This window comes from Haemorhous mexicanus, chromosome 4 (genome assembly GCF_027477595.1).
Source record: "Haemorhous mexicanus isolate bHaeMex1 chromosome 4, bHaeMex1.pri, whole genome shotgun sequence".
Lineage (NCBI taxonomy): Eukaryota > Metazoa > Chordata > Aves > Passeriformes > Fringillidae > Haemorhous > Haemorhous mexicanus.
Window position 1 is genome coordinate 74,644,429 of NC_082344.1, and position 16,390 is coordinate 74,660,818.

The following is a 16,390-nucleotide window of genomic DNA, read 5'->3' on the forward strand; positions in this document are numbered from 1 at the left end:
ACAAAAAACCCCTTTCCTGGGAAGGTGTGTGACCTCTAGAGAAGTGACTGTGGACAAACTGAAGCCCGGCATCCAAGTGTTATTGCTTTAAGTGATCTCATTTGGATTTTCTCAGTGTAATACACTGAAAAGTTTGCCTCAGTCCAACTGCTGCCCTTAAAGTGATGTTTGATCCCAGCACATGAAATCTGTGAAGTCCAGGAAGGTTTCAGTGATGCACCCAGAAAATGGGAACTCTCAAGATCTATGAATTTTTTGAAATTTAGGTCTTGGAGATTATTTCCATCGATCTGATACTGAATGGAAGTCAGGGGGGTGATTCAACCACACCTTAGCTGATCTAAACAGGTTCAATTTCTGAAGGGGCCATGCTGCTCTCCACAGCTGAGATCAGCCCTCAGAGCCCGACAGCTTCAGCTGCTGAGGAGTTATTTGTGATTCAACAAAGCAGAGGATGTGGAATCCTCCAGCACTTCTGCCCATCACTTCCTGAGCCGGTTTATCAGCCCCTCTGTATAAATAGCTCTCAGGCACACCCAAGCAGGAGCTATGCTGGAAGCACACGCACATTCAAAGGGACACAAAATGCCAAAGAACTAAAAATGACTTTAAAGCATTTCCTTCCTTGTGGTTATTTGATTCCCCAGCCCCACGCTCCCTCTCCCACCAGAGCACAGCTGACCTGTAAATTTACGTAGCATTTCGGTGCAGGTTTCTGCCACAGTTTCATCATCACATTTCTCCATAATCAAAGCCTCTTCTCCACAGATCCAGCCACTGAGGACGTGGCCATACCTCTCGGGTGGGTACAGCACATCAAAGCTGCAGATCTTCTTGTACCACAGCTCCTCAGGATAAGTCAAGCTCTCGCTCTCCGCCTCGTCTTCCCAGACAAACTGGATGCTGTTGCACTCAGAGCTCCAGAAAGGCTCTTCAAACTCCAGGAAGATCTTGTCAGTGGTATTGATCCCCAGTTTCTCAATGGCCATCACCTTCTCCTCAGGCAGGCGGGGATGGAACAGGCTCTCGTGGCGCTTTTTCAAGACTCCCAGGGACACAGTCACAATGACGTGGTCAGCTGGGATGAACTCACAGTCCTCGCACTCTACGAAGACATTGGAGCCCTTGTTCTCCTCGGGGAGGTCACTGTTGTGGTCAGCCACCCTCTCAATCTCCTTGCTGACCGACTGGTTCCAGTGGATGCACTTGACCGGCTTGCGGAGCTGAATGACAGACTTGGGAATGGAGCGGGCCAGGATCTCCACGATTTTAATGAAACCACAAGGAATGACGTGATGAGCCCCGGGGATTTCGGTCCATTCCCCAAATTCACTCAGCGACACTTCATCCATGCTGTGGGAGCTGCTCTCACAACTCTCTACCTAAGGAAAAGCAACACAAAAGCAACATTGCCACAGAGCAACTCCTTTAGCCACTGCACAGCTCTGCAAGGGCACAAAGGAGCTGCATGAGATGAGAGTGATGAATCCCACTGTGAAACCAGATTAGTTTTGCTAGTAAAGAAGTGCTTGGCCATAGGATCTGACAAAAATCACACCTTAGCCTTTCTTGCAACCAGAGAAACCATTTTGTCATGGTAAAGAGTTGGAGTCGCATCATTCAGAGTTCAGAGACCAGAGGGCTGGAGCTCCTCTGATCTGAAGACAAATTGAGAGCTGGGGCTGTTCAGCCTGGAGAAGAGAAAGCTCTAGCAAGACCTCCTGACATCTTTCAGTACCTAAAGGTGCTACAAAAGAGCTGGAGAGGGACTTTGAACAAGGCCATCGAGTGACAGGAGAAAGAATTATGTCTTTAAACTATGGTCGAATTAAATCAGATTTGAGGAATAAATTCTTCCTTGTAAAGGTGGTGAGGCCCTGGCACAGGGTGCCCAGAGGAGCTCTGGCTGCCCCTGGATCCCTGGAAGTGTTTTCAAGGCAGGTTGGATGGGACTTGGAGCAACCTGGGATAGTAGAACGTGCCCTGCCCACGGCAGGGGATGGAACTGGATGGTCCCTTCCAACCCAAACCATTCTGTGAATCTCTAATTCCGTGATGTCTTTGCTTCTGCACAATTCTGGGTTAAAGTTCTGGTTTCCATCCTTTAAAACCCTCTGCAGTGGCCAGGACCTGCTGCCTGGTGCTACTACAGCAGAACCTGGAGCTGCGTTAATCAGAGGCTCATTCCAACGCTAATAAATGTTCCCACGAGGAGCCACAAAAAACTTCTGGCAGCTCTTTGTGCTGTCTGCAGCTTTCAGCATGCTGTCAAACAGTCAGCAATCAGCCAGCTAACAATCTGCCAGAGGTGAGAGGACCCAGCACAGGAGGAACCCAAGGAGACGGAAAAGGGAAATGCCAAGATGTGAGCCACGTGTGTTTGATGTGATTACCACAGCTTTAGATCCATTAACCTGTTGGTTAATGTTTGTAGGAGTATTAAGCATAGCTGCAGCTCCCAACAATCCCTGGAACAAAGGCAGGATGTTTGGCCTGTCTTGTGATAAGCTTCTAATGATAATCCTGATGCACGGGACACAGTGATCTTAAAATCTTCACATCACCGGAGTCACAATCACTTGCACACTGTAATTCTCTAAGCATTTTAAGGAATATTACAATTCCTTGCCTCAACCTTTGACCTATTTTCCAGACCTTTCCACACTTTAATGACTGTGCTTGGAAGCCTGACAAGCCTAGACCTTCTCCCTGTGGAGCACCCTGGCACAGGGCAGGAATCTCTGTGCTGGGACAAAGCCAACAAGTCGGGGTGTACCAGCAGCTCCCAGGCTGCTCTTGTGCCTGCAGGGACCAACAGGTGCCTTCCCTGTCCTGGTCACTGCCTGAGGACTCCAGTGGGGACTGAGTGTAGACCCATCTTTGGACTGTGATGCAGTTCCACCCTACCCAAGCACATCCCAGACCTCCCCCAGGGTGACACAACACAAAATGCTGTGGCACACAGCAGGATCCTCACCCTGCCTGGATGCTCCAACAGGACACTCCTCACTATGAAGTTAAACACTGGTGGCTGTTGGATTCTTTCAACCTCGAAGGCAAAATGCCAGGGGGGAAAAACAAGCAACTACCAAGACTCTAACCAAAGACAGGTTAATCCCCACTCTGTCATCTGATAGTCTAAAGTATGAGAAGCTTTGTTGTTCTCAGTTATTTGCATGAGAAGGGATTTGCAAGACTTGCAGAAACAGCTCTGACTGTGGCAGCCCGGAGCAAGCACAGGAAAAACCACCAGGAAACCCAGAGCTGTATCCAATGACTTAACCCTGTCTGCATGGGTGCTGCTAGATGGCTAACACAATGAATAACTGAGCTTTACATGGCAGCTGTGGAGACACCCTGTGAGAAAAGGTTTTGGGTGAGGATGCTGAGATATCAGGCTCAGGACACCAGGGTTCAAACCTCAGCTTTATCTCAAATTTCCTGCAAGACTCTTTAGGTGTTTATTCCTCTTTGGTTTAGCTTCCCACCTGAAAACAGTGAACACATGACAAAGTGCTGCTTGCCTCCCCTGCCTCATTTCAGAAGCTTTTAAGTCATTCTAATTGAAATAAAAATGACTGATACACTTTACTCATGGAGTGCTTGATGCAGCATATTAAGTCCTCATCCCACAGAGAACTCATTTAGCCAAGGCACCAAGGAGATAAAAAGAACTATGGAAGCCATGTGGAAAGCTGGTTTTATACAGTCTATCTTGGATTTTATAGCTTTACCTTCAAAATGCTTTATTGGGATTTCTTCAGCAAATTACTAGCATCAAAGTTACATTTCTTCTGGTCTCTGAGAGGTAAAAAACACTCAGGCAGGATCAGAGAGTGCAGGTGTAAGTCACAAGATAAGATATTACTAAAAGAACCTGACAATAGAGTAGCTTCAGATGGCAGAAAAAAACTAAATCGCACCAGAACATTTAACAAGGCCTAGGAAAGCCTCTTCTATTAAGACAACTGGGGTTTTAAGGTAAGGAAAAAAAAAAGAGTAAAGGCATTATTCCTTGCAGGCCACTGTCTTTGGACCTGCATCAGAAGGGAAAGTTGTCAACAGAAACACAAACTGCAAGAGAGCACAGAAAGCAATTTCCAGGGCTGGGCAGGGCTCAGCCAGCTGCCTGAGGTTGGGGATTTATTTGCTCCAAAAACAAAACACCCCAATGATGTGCACACCTACCTTCAGGTACTGCTGGATCATGGCCAGTTTCAGCCTCTTGACGGCCTCCGTGTCATCCGGGTCGGCCTTGACGCGTTTGCGCACGACGTCCCGTGTGAAAACGCCCACGCTGTTCTGGCTCTCAGCATTGACTGGTTTACCTCGTTGGAAGAACTCCTGAGTCAGGTTATAGACCTGGCCAGAGACAGGACACAGGGATGGGATCATCCAGCAGGATGCTCCTTCAGCTGTCCCAACCCAGCACATTCACCTCCTCCTCCCAGCAGAAGCCACGTCCTTCCTCACATCTGATAAAAAGCACCGGCTCTTCTCCTAACTCTGTGTCCCAGGTGCAATCCCAGGTTGACACCAGCCCTTCCATCCTCTCTATTATTTAGAAGGAATCCACCAGAGTGGGTGAATTCAGTTTCACAGTTGTTTTTCTGTTATCCCATTTATGGGAATTTTTGAAGGAATTTTGAATGAGTTAGAAATGGGATTTTTGAGTTTTTTAGATTATGTGATTTATTTTTCTTATATTCTGCATAGATAGGATGGGTAAGCTTGGCTCACACCTTTACTGCATGGTTTAGAAGGCCACAAGACCTCTAGTTATAAGACCTTTTAAGGATTTATAGATTAATAAAACACTGTTAATAAAGATATTTATGTTTTTGACCTAATCCTAAATATTTAGTTTTATGGACTTATGCTACAGTGTAAGCTTCCCTAGTTAATATGTTATGATATATAAACCTAGAGTACTGTATTCTAAACTTCTTGTTTACCTGTGTAACTACTTTTATTTTTTTCTATATCCTAAATTTTAAAACTCTAAACTTTCCTCTTTTTCACTTCTGCTTTAAACTATAAATCCACATTCTCGCTTCGAGTGCTTAAGTTTGGAAGCCTTTTCCAAGGTCTCAGATCAAATCCTGTGTTCAATTCTAAGCTTTGGCTTACAGTTCTGAGAACTCCCTGCATTTTGGATTCCAACATCCCATGAAATCAGGAAGCAACAAACAGCAGAGGAATTCTATATGCACACACATTTTACTTGAGCACAGGACAGGCAGAAATCCATGGAAAACAGTGACATCTCTAGAGCCCCTCACCAGGAGCCACAGTAAAAATCCCTTGTAACAAATTGTTCTTCTTTCAAGATATTCCTGGTGGTTTTTAACCCCAGTTTTCCATACAAGCTACATAAAAGGCAAGGAAACACCATCCACATCAGCCTTCTGCTTGTGGCTGTCTGGAAAAACTTATATTTCCATCTACAATATTGCCAAGAGCCTCCAATTGCATCATTGCTCTTCCTTTTTATAGAAGAAAAAAAAACCTCAAGAGGAATCTTTTAACACAGGAAAGCTTTCAAGAGATGCCTCTCAGAAATGCAGCACATCCCATTAATGAGTTGTTTGTCCAGAATGTGTCCCCTTCTCATTCACATCATGCCACAGGGTGAACAATACTCTTACATCTCTGTTTGGGGAGTTTTTCCTGTCAAAGATGGTTTGATTACACTTTATGATCATTTTTTGGAGACAGATGATTTGGATATGTCAAGAAGTTGAAAGCTACAGTAAATATCTGGTACAAAGCTGGTAAAAAACTGTGGCAGCCTTGCCTTCAAAAAGCTCCTGGAGCTTTCCATTCCCTGCTGATAGCACTAATCCACTATGGTTTATGTTCTTCCCACTCCAGTTTTCCCCAAGAGCTTGACTTTATCTTGGGTTTTAGGAATAAAGTGAAATTGAGGAGGCAAAATAGAGGGAAGAGGAGGAAAGGGAGGAGGACAAACACATTGCAGTGGTAGGAGTGAGAGAGGAGGTCTGTGAGCAAATGGAGGAAGGTGAGTTGACAGAGAAGGGATGAGGAGGAAACTGAAGAAAATAAATGAAAGAATGACCAAAAAAAGGGGGGTGAAATAAATGATAAAAACAGAGAAGAAACAACCACAAGGAAAATGACTGGGACTGGTAAAGACAGAAGAGAATTGCAGACACTGCCTGGGACATGGCCATTCCAAGGAGATTCCCAGACAAGAAAGGTGGGGCCCAATGTCCTGTATGAAACAAAGGCTTTCAGCAAAGGAAACTTTGGCAGCTCCAGCATCCCCTGGTTCTCAGGTCCCTGGATTTCTGAGGCCTCAAGCACTTGCAGCAGGTCTGGGCTGCACAGACCTTGCGTCAGCACAATCAGCTCGGCTTTCATAAGCTGATTGAGCTCTGTAAGCAGATAACAAACTCACAGGACAAGCAAAGCCCTGCTAAAACCAAGTCACCACTTAGCCCATAGGAGAAGTGAGCCTGACTATGTTTTTGTTAACCATTATATTCTTCACTGCCCCACAGGGAGCAGAGAAGGAAGGCACAAGTTCTCTGTGCTGTAACCATCAGGGAAAGTCTTTCCTGGAGGTGCCATCTCATTGATCAGACAGCAGGTAAGTTTAACCCCACCAGGATTTCTTATTTCTCCTGTTATTTCCTTGCTTTTCAAGTTCAAGAAGCATTTGGAGAACACAGACACAAGGTGTGACTTTGGGGATTTTCCTGTGCAGGCCCAGGAGCTGAACTTGATGATCCTCCTACATCACTTCCAACTCAGGATGTTCTGATTCTCGGGGGGGCTGAACCATCTGAGGAAGAACAGGAGGCAAAGCTGTTGTAGGCAAGAAGCAAAAGGAGAAACAACAGCAGATCCTACATTGAGAGATATATGGTCAGAATAAATGAATGCAAAAGATGCTTGAAATGTATGTTTCAATGAACATGAGCAGCAAACACATCCTGTGTAAGAAGCTATGGAAAAGCTTCACTAGGACACCTCATTTAAGGTAGATTTCCAATGAAGCAGGAGGAAAATTGTGCTGTCTGGAGTTGGAATTATCCAGGAATTCCCTTCCCAGATGGGGAAAGCATTGTCATTCCTAAGGGACCACCCCTGGGGTCACTGGGAACAGGCACTTGTGATATCTGAAAACCCATACGCCTCCCATCATTTCAGCATTGCAGCAGCAGGGTTCCTGAGAGAGTAGGAATAGGCTTTCCCTCAAAGATCCTGAGGAAAGGTAACAGCAGGATGAACTGAAAGATTTTGATATTCTAGTTAACCCTATAAAATCTCCCTGCATCCAAACCAGAGTCCATGTCCAGCAAGGAGAGTTACACCACAGACAGTCCAGCCAACCTTTGCTTTTCTATTATCATAAATCTGATACAAGCAGGGAGCAAAACCAAAGGACAGACTGCATCAACTCCCATCTCTTACCACTGGCAATCTCACACCCCAGCAGGATGACCTAAACATTTCTCACTCTAAAGTTCCCCTGGGCTGGGACAGAACAAGTGTCACTGGAAGCCTGACTGAAAAAAGAGAGATCTCAAGTAACCATTCATTCTAAGCATTCTTCCTTCCCTCATTCTGAAGGCTTATGCACAATCCTCCAGGGAATTCAGAGAATCATGGAATGGTTGGGTGGGAAGGGACCTTAAAGCCCATCCAGTCCCACCCCCTGCCATGGGCAGGGACACCTTCCACTAGCCCTGGTTGCTCCAAGCCCCATCCAACCTGGTCTTGGACACTTCCAGGGATCCAGGGGCAGCCACAGCTTCTCTGGGAAAATCCATTCCAGGGCCTCACCACCATTTCCAATATCCCATCTAACCCCTTCTAGCAGGGGGAAGTCATTCCCCCTTGTCCTGTCATTCCATCCCTTGTCCAAAGTCCCTCTACAGCTCTCTTGGAGCCCCTCAGGCCCTGGAAGATGCTGGAAGGTCTCCCTGGAGCCTTCTCTTCTCCATGCTGAACAACCCCAGCTCCCTGGGTCTGCAAGACAGAAGGGGTTGAAGGTAAGAAATTAAAATGAGTTAACTGAATGTCCACAGTCCTAAAACAGTTTCACTTCATCTTCTGTCTTCTTTCTGACCAGCTCTGGGGCATCCCACAACCCGGGTCTGTGCAAGGAACGTGGATTCCAGCAGGGATGTCCCCTCTGTTACCTACAGGCTTCCTCCTCCACGTGTTTATTTACTACCTACGTGCTCCTCCACCACAGGAAAAAGCAGTTTCTTAGGAAGAACAAAGCTAAATAAAGAAGTTTCTCCTCACTGAAGGAGGTCAGGAAAGCACATCCCCATCCACACTCCTTCCTGTCAGCACCGCTGACGATGCCCAGCATTGTCTTTTGCTCACTTGGCTTAAAAAATGCCGTGACTTAATCCCTGTCCAGTAAAAAGCCCTGATGGAGATAGGGCTGTGCTGTTCCCAGGCCAGACATCTGTCAGTGCAATAGAGGCAGGGAGGGAACGGTGACTCTCGGTGGCCCTTTGGTCCTGCTGTCCATGATAACTGCAAGGCAAGGCACTGGAGCTTAATTGGGGATGGCAGGAAGCCCAGCATGGGGTGGGGGTGTGGAGGATGAAAAACGTTGTCATTCTTTGGCTGCAGCCCTCCCCCAGAAGCTGCTGCAGCACACAGGAGAAAGCTGACAGATAACAAGGCCATTAATTAGCTGATTGTTAAAGGGAGGGTTCCTGGGAAGCAGCTCTTTAGGGACCACATCCTTGCTGAAAAGCTGAAGTAAAAGCAGGCACTTCTAAATCAGGCAATGATGGACTGTGATTTTTCGGCTGCATTTAACCCGTCCAGCTCACCACTTCCCACTTCTCACTGATACCTGGGAATCGGCTTTAAACACCTCTCTGGAAAGGGAAATGAGGACTTGGCAGGGACAGAGGAACAATTCTGAGATAAATTGTCCCTGTTCACATTTTCTGAGGAGCTGATCACACACACAGACCCCAAAGGTGCAGACGTTACCCTCAGAGGTCCCTGTGGTCATTTTCCTGAGAGTCATACAGATGTAGCAAGACAGAGATACAGATAAGCAAGAAGAACCAAACTCCTCTCCCAGCCCCAGGATTGCCCCAGTTATCCTAGAAGGAATGGAGAGGAAGGTGGGAAGATGACAAATACAGGATGTGGGCATCACACCCTGGGGAACCTCCCTGTGCTGGTGCCTCTTTCCTTCTGGAGACTGACCAAATGGAGTGACAAGGACCCTGAGCAGTGCCAGTCTCACACAGCACAGGGTCTAAGAAGGACAATCCTGAAAGTCCTGCCCTGTCTCAGGGTGCTTCCCTTGGTAATGTGTGGTTGGAAATCCAGGTGGATGCTCTGCAGGACTGGAGACCTTCCTTGAAGGCACTGCCCTGCTTCCACAAGGAGAATTCAGGTCACCTAAGTCAATCTCGTGACAAATCCTGACTGACCCCAGTGCAGGGCAACAGCCAAGGAACTTTCTGCTGGAGAAATGAAGAGCTGAGCAGTCCTCAAGCAGTCTGACTGCTCCATTTCCTCGTAACCAAATAAAGGCTCCTGTGAGACATCCCTACAGCTATTAAAAATTCAGGCTACTGCAAACAAAAATGTAGCAAAACTTGTATTGAGGTAGAAGAAGCCAGCCAAAAAGGATTGGATCAGTGCCTGGAAAAAGCCTAAGGACTTTCCAGATGAATTAGTGAGGCAAAGCTCTGGAGGTACAGGGGTGCTTTGCCTTTCACTCCAGGAAAATTCAGCACAGAGAAACCATGCCTTGCTAAAATGCAGTTTCAGAGACTCCCCATGGCCCAGTGAAACTCAAGGGAGACCCCAATGCACTCTGAATTCCCTAGAATTTGGTGTCCAGATGACAAGATACCTGGGGCTAGAGAGACCCAGCTGGAGAAGAGCTGAAGGCACAGGCTGGAGCCCCAGCAGCAGCTGCAGGGAAAGCCAGGCAGGGTGTGAGTGAGGGGGAGCTGTGCACGGAGGGCAGCCCGTTGGAAGGGTGACAAATTCAGCCCTGCTCATTCAGGGATACATTTTCCACTGTTCATGCCAGACCTGCATCCCTGATTAGGCTTTGCATCCATCATGGGCTGCTGGCTGTTTTGTGGGGGGGTTCTTTCTTTTCTGCTCAGGACAGGGTGTGTCACAGCCTTTGCTATCTCAGCCTCCTCTGAAGGGATGAGATGACATGATGGTGGGATTGCTAATAAAAACCTGAGAAAGGCCTGGGAGTTCCTGTGAGACAAGGGAAGATCCTGACCTCAGGATTTAGTGATCTGGATGATGACTTTTTATCCTGGACAACTTCAAAATGCTTTAACAACACCAATCACAAAACCTGCCTCCCAAAAAAAAAAAACCAGAGATGCAGAACTGAAAATTCTTGCTGTTCCTCCCCAGTATTCATTTCACCACCAGTTAAAGCAACAGAGCTTTGACCAAAAAAAAAAAATTGAAAAACCTCTAATGAACAAGCAAAAACCCCCTCACAGAATCACAGAATGGTTGGGTTGGAAGGGACGTGGAGGATTGTATTGTTCCAACTGCCCTGCCACGGACAGGGACATCTTCCATTAAACCAAACTGATCCAAGCCCCTTCCAACCTGGCCTTGGGCACTTCCAGGGATCCAGGGGCAGCCACAGCTTCTCTGGGCACCCTGTGCCAGGTTCTCAGCACTCTCACAGTAATGCTGGGGAAGTGGGGGACACTCCAAAACACAAACCAGAAACACCCCTGCCACACTCAGCATGTGTGGAACACCCCCTGCACTTTATGCCGGAGGAAAATGTCCCCAAAGCCACACATCTGCTCCTGGCTGCCCTCCCTCCAGGGCACTCGTACTTCTTACAGCCATTTTGACTGGGTATCTTTATGAGATCACATAGCTTGCCTGAATTCCCACTTTTCCCAGGCAGAGCAGGGAATAAACCACAGCCAAAAGCCTCAAACCAGTACAGATCCTCCAGCCTGGCACCCCGAAGAGGCTGAGACAAGCAGCTCCACAAAACCATGAGCTACTCCTGCAAGAAATTCCAGCAGGCTTTGGAGGAAGGCAGAGAAAGCCCCTCCCAGCAAGAGCAATTAAGGGGCTGGCTGATGTCCCCTGCTTGGCTCCAGCTGTCCCTCAAGTATTTTTTATCACCACGAGTGGCTGCAGACATTTTTACAAGCCACAAATGTGAAAGCCTTTTCTGTCTCCTAGTGATAAAGATATCCCGTGGCAATGATAAGCTAATTAGGTGTTGTGTAAAGAAGATTAACTTTTAATGTGCTGTTCTCTCATGTCACTGGCTGCCCCTTTCTCTCCCCTTTAAAAGAAAGGGTAGATTTACCAAATTAATCATTTCTAAAACACTGGTACCTTGTTGTGGCCTTTATCTTACTGGGTTTATCTCAAAGCTAAGTGGCTCTCATCTCTGTATTCCCTTCTCATTCTGGAGTCTGCCCTCCCTTTGCTGGAGATTTTCCTATCATCTTCCAGACAGGATGATCACCGAGCCCTGCATGCAGTTTGGCAGTGTTCCATTTACATAAATAATGCTGCACTCTGCAGTATTTTCATTTACTCTTTCTAGCAACAGTTGCTGTTAATCTTCCTCCACACATATCTCACCTGTCTTTTTTTCCTTCCTGGAAAAAGTCTCATTTGTTTTTTTAATCCAGTAATATGAAAAATTGTTCAGATGAATTATATCCACCTGCACTTGTCCAAGACATTGTCCACAGGTTAACAAATCCTTCCCAAAACAAGATTTCTTTGAAATTCCTACTACTCCTCTCCCAAACTGAAATGAGTTTGTGCCATCCCATCACTGATTCCAATTCAAGAACACAGGACAGTGCCAAAAATCTTTTCAAAAGAAAAAAAATCCCTTTTGCTGCTCCCCACCCAATTCTTGATAATTCTTTACAGGCTACAGTGACTTTTCTAATGCTCCCAGACATATTTTTAAACAAAGTATGCAAGAGTAACCTGAATCTAGTGAGTGTTCAGCCAAGAGTCAAATACTGAAGTTTGCTGTCAGATGAAAATCTGAAGGTTTTAGGCACAGCTACAGCCTGATGAAAATATTCATGTTTTGTTCCATTTTCTACAACCCACTGAGAGATCACATTACCTGGAGGGCCAGACAGTCTGCACTGACCCCTCTAAATGTACTTCACAAGCAGCATTAAAAAAATGTGGGGAATAATTATAATTAACTTTGGCAAGCAAAAGAGTTTAAATAACCTTCAACTGAAGTCCATGCTGGTCTGAATCTCCCAGAAAAGATGTTCCTTTCCTTCTGATGCAAAAAAACTTTCAATTCCTAAGAAACTGCACTGACTTTGGCACACCACACAACATTTCACAGTATTTATAACCAATAAAAAGTCATAGGGATACAATATTTAGCTGGTTGTTGCTAAAGTTCTGCATTCTACTCTGTTTAGCAATTTGATCCCCCCATGTCCCAGACATGTTTTATGAAAAATCCTTTAATTAAGATCTTTTCTCCTGAGAAGCTGAGAAGCTTCAGCTTCTCCATGTTTTGCTGCCTTAGAATTAGATTTAGAGAATTGTTTACCCAGCATGTGAAATTGTTTTTACTTGATGACCAATGACAGCCACCTGTGTTGAGGCTGTGAGCAGTCACAAGATTTTATTATCATTCCATTCCTTTCCTTTCTAGCCTTCTGATGAAATCCTTTCTTCTATTCTTTTAGTATAGTTTTAGTATATCATTTTTTTAAGATAATATAGATCATAAAATAATAAATCAGCCTTCTGAAACATAGAGTCAAGATTCTCATCTCTTCCCTCATCCTAAGACCCCTGCAAACACCACCACACCTCCACTACTCCTTTAATGAAGCACTGGATTAATTACTGGATCTCCCCAGCAAATTACTGGATCTCCCCAGAAATAGTTGCTGGAAGTGATTAAATGGATTACAAAGATGGGAAGATTGTTCTTCCTCACCACAGAGAGTTAATCCCACATCAGGGACAAATGGGGTGCAGTGAAGCAGATGAGAGAAAACTTAGCATCGGTGGTTTTTTTTCCCCAAAGAAATTAAAGACATCGCTGTTTTTCTACCTTTGTCCTGGAATGTTCTAACTGCCAAGGGGGCCTCAGTGTTCCAGGCAAATCTACCACTTGACAAAGCAGCTGGACACCAACCTCGTTGTATAAATCACTGAATTCTTCAACCACATCTTTCGGGATCCTCTGCCCGCTGTTGGTGAGGTGATAAGCCACCCCATTCTTGGAGTAAAGGCTGATCCGCCCAACGCTCCTCTCGCTGTCAGTGGTCTCTTCCAGCAAACCATTGTCTTCTGCTAGATGATAGACTGGGTTTCCATGTGAACCATGAATCCACGTAGCTCCCAGCTCAAAAGTGGCATGCCCTGCAGGAGAGGAAGCCAAGCAAACTGGTTATGGAAGCCTGTTTTCCTGGAAGCTTCTCACGATCAGCCTTGAATAAAATGTGCAAAAGCAGAATTGCCCAAGGGCAGCACATGTTTGAACATCCCTTAAGGGAGTTTTTCTCTGTTAGACACAATGCCAGCATTCTTCAAACTGGTCCTTTGGGATACAGGTTTGGGTACTGCCAGAAGGATGGGATGTTGCAATAAAGATCCCTCACAGTGACACACCTCTGATACTTAAGGAGAAATTCAGCTTTCCTCAGTTCCCAGCTCTCACCAAGGTTGTTGCCAGCAGGGAGATGGAGGAAAATGTGGATTGCAACATTGGCCTGAATACTCAACCTTGTCCTGTGACTAAAATGGTTGTTATTTACAAATACACCTCGGATTAACTGCAATAAAACATGCATTTCCATTCCCCAAATGAGTAAATAGGCTTATGCCTTTGGAGATTTATATATCAGGTTCTTTAGAAAGAGGCACTGTCAGGCTAAACACCAAAAGCATTTTGTTTTCATCACCTGTACTCTTTCTACTTGAAAAACACAAAGAATGTGGTGAGCCCCACTCTCCCCATCCTTTACAACTATCAGGATTTGCACCAGGGCTTTGTTCCCCCCAAATCCAGCACTGCTCGACTGGGCTGAGAGCACAGGGGGATGCTCAGCAGCTGAAAGAAGGTGCTAAAAATAACTTTGGGTCATGTATCCCCCCATAGTTTGACAGATTCTCAGAAGGCCAAAGGTAGTTTAAAGTCTGACAGAGCTGGGCATCTCCCAGCACCCCTGCAGCAGTGTGGGAATGCCTGATTAAGCAGGACAATTAATAGGATCCTGCTTGCTGAAGAAAGGATGGTGCAGTTTCCAGCTATCATTTGCTGTTTAACATGTAAATGTATGCTCAGACAGAGAGGCACTGCAGCACTGAGCTGTGCTGCAGTCAGGTTTAAAGGGTGAAAGCACCAAGGAATGCTGTTCCCTGGCTGAGCCCCTGCCTCTGAGGGAAGCTCCACGGATCTCATTTTCCAAGCAGCCCCTTTGTCAGTGAGAGCTGTGCTGACTGCTCTTCAAAACCTGCACTACAGCAGGAGGCTTGTACACCACAGCACCTGCCCCAGAGAGCAGCACCAACACACAGATCTGAGCACTTCAGGTGCCACTGACTCCAGCACAGCCCAGAGCACCCAGCCAGGTGGAGATGACTGAGCACTGGCAGCCAAAGGTAGAGAGCTCATCAATATTGCAAGTGGCAGCCCCCTGGTTACTGCAATCCTCCTGCAACTCAGGCTGAGCCAAGCAGCAGGAAGAATGCTGCCTCCTGCTCTAGGGCAGGGGTTTGGTCTCTGCTGCACAGCAATCCTGCTGAGACACCTGATTTTTCAAAGGAAACAATTTGCCAGCAGGTCCTGCTGCTGCCTTAGTGCTTGGTGACCATGATGATGTGCTCCAAGTTCTCCTGTTGAGCTGTGTGGAACATAATCAAATACCAATAAATTAAAAACTAATTCTTGCCTGTAATATTCATGCTCACTATCATCACTACCAGGTAAGCCAGATCTCACCAGGTGTAAGTTAAATGATAAATTATTTTAAAGTGTAAAATTAAATCAAATTCTTTTAAACAGAGACAGCCAATTTACTTTCGGGGCCTTAAAGGATTTTAGGTTCAAAATTAATCTGTTTGGAATGAATCATGCCATACAACAACAACAAAAAAAAAAAAAAAACCCAAAAAAAGTAGAGAAACACACAGATTGTACATCAAGCCTCTTGGATAGGTATGGCAACTTTGACACTTCCCTTTGCAGCCCTGGCCATTTCTTGGATAATTGTGAAATAGCTGCAGTGGCTCCAGATGTAATAGGTCATGTGCAGGGAACACACAGTGCACACACACACAAACCCTCTGCCTCACCTGTGCTAGAATCAAACCTCTGAATATACAAATTACTCACCTGGGCTGAGAAACAACAGTCTGTGCACCTGAGGGAAAATACTGTCCCCTGCAAGTCGTGGCTCATTGAGGGGGATGGATTCAGATAAAACCCTGAGAAGGTGCCACAATGCCACAGAATGGTTTGGGGTTTGGAAGGGACCTTAAAGATCATCTTATTCCCACCCCTGCCATGGGCAGGGGCACCTTCTACCACCCCAGGTTGCTCCAAGCCCCATCCAACCTGGCCTTGGACACTGCCAGGGATCCAGGGGCAGCCACAGCTTCTCTGGGCACCCTGTGCCAGGGCCTCCCCACCCTCACAGGGAAGAATTTCTTCCTAATTAGTAGTTCTGCTGAAATTTAAATCAGATCTTTAGTCAAGTGTGCAGACAGGAGAGGCTTGAGCCAGAACACGGATCCACCTTGGCATAGAACTGCAGCCCACACCCACACAGGGCAACCTTGAGAGCTGGCAGGTAAGAAGATAAGAGAAAGATAAGAAAGACAGTTAGGAATTTTAAAACATTAATAAAAGACTAAGACTTTGGATGCCAGCCTCTGTTCTGCAACAGTGACATCTACAAACTCTGAGACTGCCTCCAGACTGAAACACCTGCTCTCCTCTCCTGTTAATTAAGAGGTGTTAATGAGGAGGAGGTGTATTCCCAGAGAAGATGTGAGTTACTGGTGAAGGTGGGCAAAGATGAGAGATTCAGGCTCCTTACTAAAACACCAGAAGTATTTCACAGGTGCACTGGGAGAATGATCTGTGGCTCCCCAAAGATTTCAGCTCTTTCACACTTCCCTCCTCTCACAGGCATCATCCAGGATATTTTTAATACAGCGGATTGTGTGTAAAGGACACACTTCCCATCCTAACCTCTATGCCAAGTCTCAGCAGAGAAAAAAAAGTGTAAAGTGCCCGACTCAAACCTCTAGAGATTAGATTTTTCCAACTGCCTTTCCATTGGTTTCCCTTCTGCAAGTTCACAGGAGGCCGGTGTTTATTTACTGTGGTGAGTTTATGAAGCAAAAAACA

The 16,390-nt window shown here is 46.0% G+C and overlaps 1 protein-coding gene across 2 annotated transcripts in view; it reads right to left on the bottom strand.

Moving 5' to 3' along the window:
• The window catches only part of SMOX (spermine oxidase), a 52,693-nt gene that overhangs the window by 7,380 nt on the left and 28,923 nt on the right, over positions 1 to 16,390 (bottom strand). For both annotated transcript variants that reach the window (XM_059845435.1, XM_059845434.1), the window contains exons 3-5: positions 13,169 to 13,395; positions 4,185 to 4,362; positions 683 to 1,378 (exon numbers count right to left, since the gene is read on the bottom strand). In XM_059845435.1, coding sequence (XP_059701418.1) covers positions 683 to 1,378; positions 4,185 to 4,362; positions 13,169 to 13,395 — 1,101 coding nt within the window. The remainder of the gene's footprint in view (positions 1 to 682; positions 1,379 to 4,184; positions 4,363 to 13,168; positions 13,396 to 16,390) is intronic.